The sequence below is a fragment of the Panthera onca genome, chromosome B2 (genome assembly GCF_046562875.1).
Source record: "Panthera onca isolate mPanOnc1 chromosome B2, mPanOnc1 haplotype 2, whole genome shotgun sequence".
Lineage (NCBI taxonomy): Eukaryota > Metazoa > Chordata > Mammalia > Carnivora > Felidae > Panthera > Panthera onca.
In genome coordinates, this window is record NC_138343.1 from 138,937,213 (window position 1) to 138,951,350 (window position 14,138).

The window sequence follows — 14,138 nt, forward strand, 5'->3', positions numbered from 1 at the left end:
TGGCTTCTGTCACGTTGCTCCTTCTTAGTCTCCTTACGCTCCTCTGTTATTTCTGAATGAAGAGAGGTGTGTCCTCTGAGGGCCTCTTTTCCCCCACACGCTCTGATTGGCCTTACTGGGGTTCTCTCCTTGGTCTCCTTCATGCCTCGCTCTGCCCGTAGCTTCACTGCCGGCTACCACCTGATGACTCCAGACCCACATTCCCACGTGGACTTTCCTGGACGGCCGGACTCCTGACCGTCTCCCGCTGGACGGCCCACATGCATCTCAGACTCAGAGCTGCCACAGCTAAGCTCATGAGTTCTACTCCTACCCTTCCTGTTGCCCGTCCATCCTGTCACCTGAGGCATAAAACCAGGTCCTGCGCTCTCTCCTTTCCAGATCTCCTTATATGAAACAGGCAGCAAAGAGGACACCCGTGGGGTCTACCTGCTCAGATTTCTGTGTCCGCTTCCTTTCTTTGCTCTTCCTCTATTGAATATTGAGTTCATTTGGGTCTTTCTACCTCGTACCTGTAGTGTGGCTGTGACTTTCTGACGGTTTTTCTCCCAAAGGCTTGCCCTCTGTCAACCCCTCTGTCACAGGGCACCCTCCCCCCTTCTCCACTGCAGTCACGCTCAACACATTTCCACACGGTGCTAGGCTCTTCCTGTGATTTGCCTTTACTCAGCTGCCTCCTGCTCCTGGAACCCTCTCTCCCCACTGCTCACTGGTCATGATCAGCCTTAAGGACAAATAGATACCTCCAAGATTTAAAGACTCTGCTTACGCAGAGTTTCCTTTGCTATTAAATCTTTCAGGGTCTTTTGCAGAATTAACTTCCTGACTGTCCCCACCGTGTGGACTTTCCTCATATCACGTGTAACGCATCACCTCCTCCAGGGCTGGAAGCTCACCTTAAGCATAGTGATCGCATCTCCTTCATTTTTGTATCCCTAGCACCTAGCACAGTGCCTGGGAAACAGGAAGTGCTCAAAAAGGGAATGTTGAACGGATGGATGAAAAGGTACGTTTGTGCTAAATACACCAGGAACACTGGCTGTTTTTTGTGGTTCTTGTCGGTTGGTCTCCCTTAAACACAGGTGCACACAGCAGCATAATGAGGCAGTGAGGGAGGAACTTTGGGCTCCTTTTGGCTCAGGGACCAATCTTGCTTCCCATGCAGTCCGCCTGCTGGTGCCTGGACTGCCTCTGCGGTGTGGTGTTAGGGGGCTGGAAGGAACAAACCCGAGCATCCCCACCTGTCACTGCTGCCTGAAATTTTCCCAGGGATGTCTCCTGCATCTGTGATCAGCACTGCCTTAGCCAGGCTAACTGACTCCAAAAATAAGTGTGACTTGAGCTATCTGGTTCTTTTCTGGGTAGGGTTCGAATTTTGGAAGAGGTAAAAGGAAGAAGAAATTAGAGCTCCAGAATTCTGTAGACCGTTCAGATATTTTCTTTAGGTCTCCTCTTGTCTTAGAAGCAAGTGCCTGTGTACTGGCTGGTTATATCAGCATGGATCATGGACCAGCATTCCTATGCATGAGTTTCGCCAATTTTCTAGGGCTCCCATAGCTTCTAAAGATCTCCTAGAGACGAGTGTCCTGACTCCCATCGTGCCGGATGGTTTCTTTGTCAACATCTATCTATGCCTGGTCAGCCTAGATCACCTCAGACAGGTTTAAGATCAGTGACATCTTGTTGTAGCTGGGATCAGAAACCATCTGGCTTCACCTGTTTGAGGGGACAATCTACCAAATACAAGAGTTAGAATGGAAACCTGTGTTCTATTTTGACAAAGACTAGTCTCTCTGTCCTTCTTAAATTTGTTAATTTGAGAGCCATTGGAAAGAATTGGGCTTGGCAGGTGTGTATGGCTGTAGGTTGGCAAAGTGCAAGCTCTCCTTACCTTTGATATTCCTAATCATTACTCTGGAAGTTAACAAAGTTTTGCTGTTCCTTATGGGACTTTCAATTCAGGATAAAATTGTAATTGATGTCAGAAAAAGAAGAATTAAGCTTTCAAATGAGCAAGTTTTGGGGTGTAATAAGAGTCTGTGATACTGTATCATTGGTTTCCCAAGATAATCCTGGTGATTTTGCCCTCACTTTGCCAAAAAATAGGGAAGTACCAACAATGATCACTGGTGTTTGATTTTTGGTCCAAATAAATTACTCAAGGTCAGAGCTTAGTGAAGTACTGTTTACACAGAAATAGGCAGAGTGACAAGGCATTTAAGTCACTGTTTTTTTTTTTTTAATGTTTCTTTATTTTTGAGAGAGCATATTGGGGAGGGGCAGAGAGAGCAGGACAGGATCCGAAGCAGGCTCTGTGCTGACAGCATTGAGCCCGATGCACGGCTCGAACTCACGAACGGCAGGATCACGACCTGAACCGAAGTCGGATGCTCAACTGACAAGGTCACCCGGGTGCCCCTAAGTCACTGTTTTGATTGGTCATTGGTCACCTTTGACTGAAAGTGGCAGGAGATGTTGCTGCTTCGTTAGTGACAGCCCAGGTCCGTTTCAGAAGACCAGCTTGTGTCGTTAAGGCTCACGGCTGTGTGCTGCCTGCTAGGCTGTTGGTTGTTTTTCCTTTCATCTCTTTGTTTATCTGAACCCTTACACCAGCCGTTATTATTCTCTGCAAAGGGCCAACTCACTTTTATGTGTGTTTTGTCACTTTCTATGCAGATTTCAGCAACGTCCCTGACATCACAACTGGCCTGAAAAGGAGTCAGACTGATGGTGCCCTGGCCCAGGTTCCCCACGGGGAGAAAACGGGGCAGACGTTCGGGGTAAGATGCTGTCCCAAATCTTAAGAGAGGGACCCGGCCGACAAGGGTGAATTCCCACCTCCACCTGAGGTGGGGAAACAACATAGGGTTATCCGATCCCTAGGTCCACCACCTGAAACAAACATCTGTTTTTGCCTTAAGGGAAATAGTTTCCTTATTTATTCGAAGTGAAGTACGTTAGGACAGACTGACAAAGGAAACTAAGCTCAGGCTTTCTGAAAGTCATGTTTAATGAGTCTCATTTCTTTCCTACTTTTTTTTTTTTTTTTGGCCAAAGATAAATTATTTTTGTAATGTTGTCACTTTGTTGTGGTAAAATATATATATAAGCATAAACTTTTGTATTTTAACCATTTTTAATGTTTATTTTTGAGAGAGAGAGAGAGAGAGAGAATGGGAGAGGGGCAGAGAGAGAGGGAGACACAGAATCTCAAGCAGGCTCCAGGCTCTGAGCTGTCAGCATGGAGCCCGATGTGGGGCTTGAACTGATCAACTATGAGATCATGACCTGAGCTGAAGTTGGATGGATGCTTAACCAACTGGGCCACCCAAATACCCTTATTTTAACCATTTTTCAGTGCACACTGCAGTGGTGTTACTTACATAAGGTCACAATATGGGGCAGCCATTACCATTACCCATTTCAGAACTTTCGCATCAGGCCAAACAGAAACTCTGCACCCATTAGACCATATCTCCCATTCACAGCTTCCACACCCCCCACCGCCAACACTGACCCCACGTTGCCTCGATTTCATTTCCTGCATCATTTGCCTGTTCTAAGTCCCTTGTATGAGTGTGACCATACATTATTTGTCCTTTTGTGTCTGGTTTATTTCACTTAGCATGTTTTCAAGTTCATCATGTTGTACCAGGTGTCAGAATTTCACTTCTTTTGAAGGCTGAATTATATTCCATTGTCGTAAATGCTGCATTTTGTGTATTTGTTCATCTGTTGGCAAACATGTGGCTTGTTTCCACTGTTTGACTCTTATGAATAATGCTGCAGTGAAGATTGGTATACAAATATCTGTCTGAATCCTTGTTTTCAGTTCTTTTGGATATACATCCAGGAGTGGAATTGCTAGGTCGCCTGGTCATTCTGTTTAGCCTTTTGAGGAACAGCCCACCTGTGTTCTTCAGGGCTGCACCATTTTCCATGACACTGACGGGCACCATGCATGAGGGTTCTAATTTCTCTGTATCCTCGCTGACACTTGTCATATTCCATGCCTTTCCTACATTTGTGTGTGTGTGTGTGTGTGAGAGAGAGAGAGAGAGAGAGAGAGAGAGAGCGCGCACGTGTGCACAGGGGAGGAGCAGAGGAAGAGGGAGAGACAGAACCTTAAGTAGGCTGTATGCTGAGGCTCAGTCTCACAACCCTGGGATCATGACCTGAGTAGAAATCAAGAGTCGGATGCTTAACCGGCCGAGCCACCCAGGCACCCCTCCTACGTTTTCAGTTGTTCATAGACCTCCTTTCAGAAATGGTCCAATTGACATGATCTGTTTTAATACGTAGTCCAGTTTTAGTTGATTTTGACATAACCCTCTTTTCAAATTCTTGCTTTTGTCTTACATGTGAAATAAGAATGGAGCTATGTAAGCTATGGCAAATATTAAAATAAAACTTACGTACGGTCTGCTCAGTTAGACTACTACTACTAGGGCCAATCCCTTTGGGGAGCAGCCATGTGGCACACCCTTTGGTGATGGTCACTGTGGAAAAGGGGGTCGGGTTGGAGCCTGCCCGCTTCAGGTGATGGGCTCTCACCTCCCGCCTCTTCTTCCTCTCACCCTCCTTGCACTGGGCCCCCATTCCTGATTCACCTCCTTTGAAGTCTCTCTTCTTGCCGATTCCTCCCATAAAACCCTCAGGTGCCTGTTCTGGTCTGGCTGTGCCTCCAGGATGCAGTTTCTTCTAGCCTGAAATTGTCCACATTTTTAGTCTTAGGTCTCTGTTCTGTCTCTAGTGAGTTATTTACTTTTGGGAACCCGAAATTATAGCTAAGTTATTATTTTTTTTAAGTAATGCCCCCCAGAGCACCAACTGGAAGTGTTTCGATCGCTTTGGCTAAAATTTGTAAATAAACACACACACACACACACACACACACACCCCAAATATTTCTGAAACGCTTTAGAAGCCAGGCCGTCTATTTAAGGTAAGTGTGCCTGAGGGGTGCTGGCACAGTGTGGCAGCTTGGGGGAAATCACTTAACACCACGAGGGATAATGATTTCCTCTCTGTCGCAGTCTACTTGAGTTCCATATTCAAGTTCTTAAGAAGGAAATTAAGTTCTTTTTTCAAACTTTATTTTAAGGTTCCATAACATAAATACGCAAAAGTTACCCGCGTGGAGGCTATTCCCAACTCTGTCAGTTAACAACGCCGGTCACAGCTAAACAGAGCGTTTACCAAACGAACATCGGCACGTTAGGTAGAAATTTTAGGAAAAGGAGGAAAGCTGTGGTTCAGCTTGAAACTGGAGCTATCTGAGCTTGGTTGTCATTGCTAACGTGGTTAAAGGAGAAAGCGAAGAACGCAGAAGAAAACAATATGGAAAGAATATGATCGTGGGGAGCCTTGCTGTCAATGGCTTTCAAGCCTGGAGTAACCATCATCTTTCCTTTGTCAGATCTGAAGCCCCTCTACCGGTCTGTCACGATGGATTTCAGTACATTTCTCAACAGCCCTAGTGAAATGCCTGGCAGTTCCTTAGTTCACACGTTCTTTGTCCCTCGGGTGACCATCAAAAGTAACCATTGTGATGTGTATTAGTGAAAAGAAAGTTTTGAATTTGAGAACTAAAAGACACCATCTTCTGTATTCATATTTTCAGCCCCCTGGGAACATCAGGTTATGTCTGAAAGCAGTCTTTTTCTGTTTTCCAGTGGTGGTTGTAGAGTTCTGCGATGTGTGTCCACACATTGGGTGTGGATCTTTTGGGCGTGGCCCAGGCCTGTCCCACGAGTGCCCACGGGAGGTGGTCGATCTCCAGAGAGGAGACCAGCCTCTGTCTCCCTGGCTTCCCGCTCTGGCCCCTCGAGTCTTCTCAGGGGTCATTAACTTCTTTTCAGATTAGACCCTGGTTGAACCCGAGTTGTTTGGGATATTTTACTAATACTATTCTAGACCTTGAAATAAGGAATAATTTCCCTTGAAAAGCAAGTGCAGCCTGGCTTGATGAAGCACAGCTGTAAGTGGGGCTTTTGACAGCCCCACAATTTCTACAAATGGTTCATAATTGATTGCCTTCTTTCTCTTCAAGGGTGCCTATTACTGTCACAGCTCTTTGTGTGCCCTTGTCAACCTCTCCCGTGTGGGGGCTCCTTTTTTCCCCCCCTAGCATTGTTAGCAATTAGCCTGCACTATTGTAATAGTTTGGATTTTGAAAGGAATAAACAGTTTCTCTTTGGGTGAGGGGGTTGAGAGAGTTTCTGGGTTGTTCTGGGAGCTTGAGGTGTGTTAAGCAGTCCCTGCAGAAATACTGCCTGTGTTCCGTTTCCCTCTCTCTGAGCTGACTCTGAAACTGTGGTACTTTGCGGCTCCGTGGGCTCTGAGTGTGCCCTAACCCGGCGTCTGCCCAGAGCCTGCAGGCTGGGCACGGGGTGGGAATCTAGAAGAAGGGGGGTGAGCTTCCCCAGCCGGCAGCGCTGCCTCGGAGGAAGAGCTTGGTGGCGCTAGGACGTCCTTGCGAATGTGACTTGGAACAACAGTTTGGGAGGGAGAGAGCAGAGGGAGAGAACGTGCCTCTTCCTCATTTCCCAACGGCAGGCAGACCGTAGATGCAATCGCTTCTCCCAGAGGGAGCAGGTTTCTTTGAACTTTTCCTTCCGATGCACAGCGTGTAAGTAAGCGAGGGCTTTGATCTCAGGGGGTGGATTCTGATCCAAGTGTGGGCTCGCTTGCATGCTTTCCTTTTTCTCTGTCTTGAAAGTTGATTTTAGTCTAACATGTCTATAGATTGGTAGGCGGATGAGCAGACATGCCTTTCTTTCCAGAAGGGATCCTGACTGTAATCTTGAAACACTCTTTACAGCTAAGGATGCGGAAATTTCTTTAGGGTTCTAGGGTTTCCGTGGCATCGTCGACTTTTCCCTTCTCGTTCCTATGTGGCAAGGGTTTTTCAGTGGATATCCGAAGTAGTTTTGTCCTTTTGAATCATGTCAGAAAGCCCGGAAATTCCACATATTTGCTCTGTAAAATCCGCCTGACAAGAGACAGGAATAATTTAAGGACGGTAAATAATTTTATGCTTTGTGAGATTTCCTTGGAGCAAAGCACACTGCTCGTATTGGACTTCACGCTGTACAAGAAAATCCACAAAACTGAAACCATTTTCTGTGAGGTAAGCGGAGTTTTGACTTTAGTTATTCCTGATTAAATATATTTTTTTCCCCAGCCTTTTAGAAGAATTTTATGTAATCACCTAGTGCAGCTTTGACAGTGATTATTTTTGCAGTTCGTAGGCGTTGTGTTGATAGAACAGAGAGCATTTGGGAATCTGCAGATACACAGCGTGACGACTGTGTTGTCCTCTTTGCAATTTAATAATGCTCAAGGTCTATTGTGTCCTTTCATTTGTGCAAGGTGGGAAAAAAGGGACATGCACTAATGGTTGGGTTTCACAACGCAGCAGGAACATAATTTGCATTTAATATTTAAGGCCTGCTCACCCACTTAGCTTAACCTTTTGAGTTTTTTGCATGAATTCCTTTTAGGAGCTTGCCTATCTGAGAGGCTAGCGGAAAAGGTTATTGGACAACACATGATTTGTTTTCTAGCACTCTCGAGTTGTACATCTTTCTTACTTTCCTTTGAGTCTCTTGCATTATTTCAAGAGATGTTTTAGTTAAAAAGTGAAATTAAAGTATAATTTATAAGTTGTGGTCTTTCTACATGGTGGCTATTCAGTGGATTAGGATGATCATCACCTTTTTTAAAGAACTGAACGTACCTCTTTCTAAATGCACGTTACCTGACATAATCCCCGTATGAACGAACAGAATGATAGCATCTTCCAAGCAAGGCCCATCGTCCCCGAAAATGACTTGGGGTCTGACGGTCTCCAGTGGGGAGACGATCATCTTGCACAGAGAATAAATCCAGGCAGGCAGTGGTACCAGACCTGATGGTTGGAAACCTGACTCTACATTCCGGTCCACCAGGCTGTACCGCTGCATGACCCGGGGCAAGGGACCCAACCGTTCTCTGCCTCTGTGTCCTCACTCGTGGGCAAAAATAACAATGCCACCAGCCCTGTGTTGTTGAGTGGATTCTGCACCATCACGGCACACGTGTGAGAGATTGTTAGGCTAAGGGGTCCTTCCTGCTGTGTCTCAGGCACGTACGGGGTTCGGAATGCTCTCTCATTCTGTGCGCCTAACACGCCACTTGCCCATCTCAGCTGCTACCCGGACTTCCCGAAGCGAGTGTCGGGTGGTCACATCCCGTTGAGCTGTGCTAGGAGATAGAAAAGAATTGGAAACCGAGGGCTTGGCAGCTGGGTCCTCTTAGCTGTCTGTCACTTGCACAAAGACGAAACCCGCCCATCTTTGAGCTGGCGTTTCTTACTCAGAGTGCTAGGCTTCAAATGATTCAACAAAATAGTATATGTTAGGTCTGCCTTTCTCTTCAGCGGGAGTGGGCCGTGAATACCGCGAGGCTAAGTGAAGCCCGAGGCACGGCCCGTCCAGGAGGTCTTACAAACTCGGGCCTTTTGGAGGAGAGGTGTCTCTTCAGGGCATAGAGAGGTGCCAGGGGTACAGGCTAAAAAGGGTCAAGTTGAGCGAGTTTTCTGCCCAGCTGTCAAACACACTGTTCTGCGTTTCTGACACCATACATCCGTTTGGCCGGGACTTGGCAGCTTGGTGGATTTGTTGGAAGCAACTATGCTTAGTTTTCTTGGGAGCCTAAGAGGCCATTTGATCTCTCTAGCGCCCATTGGCTTTTTTTGGTTGACTATCTTTCTAGCTCCAGGGTATTAGCACCCTGCTCTCGGTCTGTTCTGATCATTAGGGCTGGTACGTCATGAAGATGCCAACTCTTTCCCTGGGTGTGGCGGGAAGGGACATCCCTGCCGCATGAAACACACAAGAGCCCTGTCGTCTTTGTTGCCAGGGATCACTTACGTGCTCTATTCAGCCGTTAGAGATGTCACCCTCAGTGTTGGATGCGAGAGAGAGAAAGAGAGAGAGAGGGGAGAGAGGGAGAGAGGGAGAGAGGGAGAGGAAGAAAGAAAGAAAATCCAGTCCCAGCTCAGGGTGCAGGGAGGCTGACAGTGGGAGGCCGGTAGCCGGAAGTGGGGTGGCATCGAGAACCAGAAGTGAACCCTCTGACCCAGTGGCTTCATAGCAGGCAGTTGGGGCCGGGAGAGCTCGTCCAGGGGGTCACAGGACAAACAGTGGGGTCAACAAGTAGGCAGTGGGAAGAAATCTTGCTGGTGTTGACTTCTCCCCACTCTCTGCCACAAGCTGCCAGCTGCCATCGTGGCGGGGGGAGGCGGTGGGTGGGTCCTAAAGGGGTTTGTGCTGGGCCAGTGTGTCGCTGGGCACCAGCCAGCAAACTGGGAAGTAGGAAGGCGGCCGTTGCCATTGGCAGAGCTGTGGGCTCACTGGAGCCAGCAACATGGTGGCGTCCAATGAGCACTCGGCTGTCTGGGCCTTGGCCAGGGAGACCCTGGAAGCTCAGGGGCCAAGGCTGCCTGTCGGGTGAGGCTTGGCCGGGGTGTGGGGGCCACAGGGAGCCATACTTGCGTGCCCTGTGTTGGCCTAGAGTACGTTCGTTCAGGCAGCAGGCTGTGTGGAACCCAGGAAGCTGGTCTGGAAGCCAGGCTGTAGGATGTTAGCTCTCTCTGGAGGTTGGCCTGGGGCTGGCCACGCCCCTCTTGCTCTTCTGTCCCGGCATCTGTGCTGTGGGCACAACGGCACCTGACTCCAGTGAGGCTGTTTAGTCCCTGTCTTCCCCCTCCCTTCTCGTTAATGTGACTGGTTTCACTTCCAGACTCTTCCTTCCTTTCTCTTCCTGTTTACCACCTCCCACCCCCAGCCCTTTCCTTCCTGCCTCTCTCAGGCCCCTGCTTCCTCATTCTCCTCCAGACTTCACCTTTCGTCCCGGTCTTAATGGGAACAAGAAAGCGTTGTCCCGGGGAGTCACCCTGGGAGTCGCACAGGGAGGGAGGAAGGAGGAGGAAGTTGCTAGGAGGCCATGCCCGCGCCGCAGTGAGAATCAGCCCGCGGCCGGGTGGGCTGGTCGGGTAGAAGTGGCTCTGGAATGAACTGGCGGCGGAAGCAGCCCCAGTGCTGAAGCGATAATTACACCCCTTCCTCACGCTGCCGGGTCCGTGACTCACAGGAAGGTGCCTCGAGACTCCCCAGAGCCGCAGGCCCCCTCGTGGGCTTGCGTGCTGCAGACATGACCCTGGCTCGCCACGTTGGTTTCTGGTGCAGACCTCTCCCTGCCCTTCCTCTCCTTAAACAGCGGGGGCTGGGAGTTTGCCCCCATCCTCTCCGAGAGGAGACCGTAAGAGGGTGTGTTCGACCTTTCCGAGGCAAGCAAAGGCCCATGTCCAAAGAGCAGCCAGCCTGCTTCCCTGTATCTTGGGTGGCGGAAAGGGACCCGTAGCCGTGCTCCTGGGAACCTCCCCTTGGGCCTGGCCTGCCAGGACTGCGGTGGGTGGCAGGTTCCCTGTGGCCCATGGTGGTTGCAGAGTGGGTCATACGCTCTTGGATATGGTCACGGAGGACAGGTTGTCCCGTTCCTTTGCCTTCATCCTCTGCCTCCATGGTGTTCAGCCATCCGTTTCTCCATCTTTCTTTTCCTTCTAGGCTTCCTGGATTGGAGACAGAATAATTTCAGAATAATCTCCCCCCTTTTTAAGTTTGTTTATTTGTTTTGAGAGAGAGAGAGAGAGTGAGCAAGCACGCAGGGTAGGGGCAGAGAGAGAGAGGGAGAGAGAGAATCCCCAGCAGGCTCCACATTGTCAGCACAGACCCTGATGCAGGGCTCAAACTCACGAACTGTGAGATCATGACCTGAGCCAAAATCAAGAATCAGACGCTTGACTGCTGAGCCACCCAGGCGCCCTTTATCCCCCATTTTGGAGGAGAAGAAAGCAGGGAGTCTGAGCAGAGAGTCTCAGGCCAAACCCTGCTTTCAATCATCACCATTTGCAGACTCCTGCATGTTCTCAGGGGAGGCCCTCTGGACTTGGCTGGTCTCAGAAGAAGAGCACGTGGGGTTGGCCCCAAGTCTCACGTGGCAATCCTTTTTCCTTGGAGAGGTCATCAGACTCCTTACATCTGTGTCCTGGCGGGTAGGTCTATCAGCTGTGGAGGCCCATCCTGGCTCTGTCTGTCTGTCTGCCTCAGCACCTGATCTGAAGCAGTCTTTTGCTTGATACAGCCTTTTCTCCTCCTCAACACAGAGAAACGCTTAAAAGAAAAATAGATTCTAGAAGAACCCAGTTAGAATTAACACTGGTTAATTACATTGTCCTTTTCGCAGTAACTCAAGTTAAAACCTGTAAGATGTCTGGAGGTTTAAAGTAACGGAAAGTAAAGTTGAGGATGGTTAGGGGCTTTATTCCCACGTCCACGCTACGCTTTTCCTCTCTTAACCTGGTTGAGAAAAATTACTTGGGGCGGATCGTTGAGCAGCTGACAAAAGTGATGGACCCTCAGGAAATCGCTCTTGTCCTTGAGAAGCCGCCCGTGTGCACTTCTGGGGAGTTCGCTCATCTTATGACTCTCGTCCACAGATTTCCCCCCTTAGGACTCTGTGGGCTCTAGGTTCATGATTCTGACTTCGGTGAGCCTCTGAGTAATGTAGCTTCTGTCTTGACTCAACATCATTAACATTACAGACTTAATTATCAGGTAGTTACAGAATGAGAAGCACTGTGTTTCTTTAGTCAAGTGGCATTTTGAACTCTGTCTTTATCTTCAGGTCTGGTTGGTGAGGCAGGCTTGGCAATATTAATGCCTCGTTATCTCTGTGCTGAGAGACCTTGAGGAACATTACATAATAACCACCCCACCCCAGGTGGCAAAAACTGTGAGGCTGAGACCAAGGAGGGCATTGAATGTGCTGGTTAGACATCCCTACAGTGGTGAATACCAATCGCAACATTATGTGCTGGTGTCCTAACATTTCAGGAGTTCGTTTTCTGTAATTAGTGAAAAAATGTGATTTTTTTTTTGTGGGGGGAGGCATAAATTTAGATCTTGACCCCCAACCCAACATTTTGTGGAACTCACTTTAGTAAAAAATCAACAGCTGTCTGTGGGACCAGAGGGGTGGTTACATGCCTAGTTCAGGGCATGATCAGACAGCAGAGGATCCCGTGGTTTCCCCAAGGGCACCGAAGGAACTTCCCCTTGACCCCATCACGTCAGCCAGCCTGCGAAGGCATGCTGCTCACCGCTTTCCTTGTCTTTGGAAGGAATAAGAGCCACAGTTATCTAATTTTGGCTGCCCATTCTTGGGGCACCACGAGGCTTACCTGTCTTACCTTCAGTATTTACCAAGAATGGGGGTTGGCATAACGTCACCTACTTGTTTAATCATTTGTTGGGATCTCCCCCAGAAAGGCATTCCCACATGTCAGTCATTGGTGAGAGGCCCGAGACGTCCTGTTATGCCTTCGTTACGTGTCTTGTGTGTGAGACGCTGCAGTCCGGTGAGGACCTCGCTTGTGCTGCACAAACGCAAATGTGTCTGAGTCTCTGTGCTTTCTTTTCGCGCCTTTGTTACTTACAGCAGATTCTCACCTTTTGATAATGTCCCAGCCCCACACGGTAGCTGCTTTTGCTTGTTGGAAAAGTTCTGAGAAGTTGTGAGTCATTTTGCAATTTCCTCTGTAGTGTCAGCTCAGAGATGACTTAGTCCCACTGTGGTAGGGGCGAGGCGCTGAGGGGGGAGAGGTTTTGGGGGACCCTGCTGGGAACACTTCACCCCCTCAACGGCCTCTAACTGCCCAGAGGAAAGCTTGGATTATTCATTTCGCAGATCAGTCTCCTGCTATTCTTGATAATAACACGAAGGACCAGGCAACAAAATATATTCGTCACTAATGTGGGAGACAAGAGAAAACCGAAGGTGTGGTTTTCAAGGCGCCCCCCCGATCTGTCTTTTGTCCTCTCCATTCTTCTGTTTGTTGTCACGCCTCCTTCTCCCTTTTTTGTTTATTCAGCCTCCAATGAATGCATCCCTCCTCCTCCATGACTCACCTTCCTTCATACTGATTTTTTTTTTTTTTTTTTGTTGCCATCTAAGTTCTCTTGTGCTTTCAGAACACAGATGTCAGATGAGGAAGCTCTTAGATGTGCAGTAGCTTAGAAGGTCCTGGCCTGGCATTTGCAGCAGCTGGGGGTTCCAGCGCCAACCGCTCAGAAACCACAAGCGTGGTGTCACTCGAGTCCTGCCGCCTTGCTACCTCAAGTTGGGTTTGGGATTTTCTAGAATCCAGTTCCTTCACGGTTCATTCCGCTCTGACACAAGGGGTGGTCAGATGAGAAGACTAGCATCAGCCTGCCGTTCCAGGCACCAGGGTGGGACAGGCTGTCCTCGCTCACCTCTGAGTTGCCTGGCGAGATCTTGAACACATGATTTTATGGATTAGTTTCCAAAATGGAGAGATGATTATCAAACCAGTAATCTCAGGTGAGATTTAAAATCAATTTTCTATGTCTGAGGCTTTAAAAAAAAAAGTTTTCAATTTATATTCTGTCATGGTCACGTTATCTCTGGCATCTTCTGGTTTTGCTTGGGCTCCCGCCTGTCCGTGTACATTTCCTTAGGCCATCAGCTTGGCGTCTCGCCCAGGGGGACAGGGCTATGGTTACTTAGGATTGATTGACTTGCATTTTCTAGAAGTTTGATCAAATTGCAGAACTGTCAGGGCACCTGGTGGCTCAGTTGGTTGGGCTCAGGCACGATCTTGCAGTTTGTGGGTTCAAGCCCCGTGTCTGGCTCTGTGCTGACAGCTCGGAGCCTGGAGCCTGCTTCGGATTCTGTGTCTCCCTCTCTCTGTCCCTCCCTTGCTCACACTCTGGCTTGCACACATTCCCTTCCTCTCTCTCTTTCTCTCTCTCTCTCTCTCTCTCTCTCAGAGATAAATAAACATTAAAAAAATATTAAAATTTGCCAAACTGTTTATCAAAAGTAATTGTTGTTCTAGTTTGAATTTTATTACCTCATTTCTATTATTTATTCAGTGTTAGAGTTTAGAGATTGGTTGATGGTAAGGTCTCAGATAAATGTGCATGAGGCAGACAGTGTTCCATATGAGATGATTCATTTGAGGCCCTGTCAATAAGATACAATCCAGAGTAATGTGACGGACTTGATTATAA

At 48.3% G+C, this 14,138-nt stretch overlaps 1 protein-coding gene and 1 long non-coding RNA gene across 18 annotated transcripts in view; one reads left to right on the plus strand and one right to left on the minus strand.

The window, feature by feature from the left end:
* TIAM2 (TIAM Rac1 associated GEF 2) overlaps positions 1–14,138 on the plus strand; it is a 323,817-nt gene that overhangs the window by 281,119 nt on the left and 28,560 nt on the right. For 14 of the 17 annotated variants that reach the window (XR_013555828.2, XR_013555829.2, XM_078447496.2 and 11 more), the window contains one exon: positions 2,677–2,780. The exons of 1 other annotated variant lie outside the window; for it this stretch is intronic. Coding sequence is in view for 12 of the 16 variants with exons in the window: in XM_078447496.2 (XP_078303622.2) it covers positions 2,677–2,780 (104 nt within the window). In the remaining 4 variants the exon portion in view is untranslated. Of the gene's footprint in view, positions 1–2,676; positions 2,781–6,402; positions 6,632–13,108; positions 13,447–14,138 lie in introns of those variants that run through there. 2 more of the 17 variants (XM_060616982.3, XM_060616981.3) reach the window with 2 other exon arrangements.
* On the minus strand, positions 5,725–12,996 carry LOC132667782 (uncharacterized). The gene is made up of 2 exons (XR_009605355.3): positions 9,536–12,996; positions 5,725–8,247 (listed from the first exon to the last, which is right to left on the minus strand). It is a non-coding gene; the product is annotated as an uncharacterized LOC132667782 (long non-coding RNA).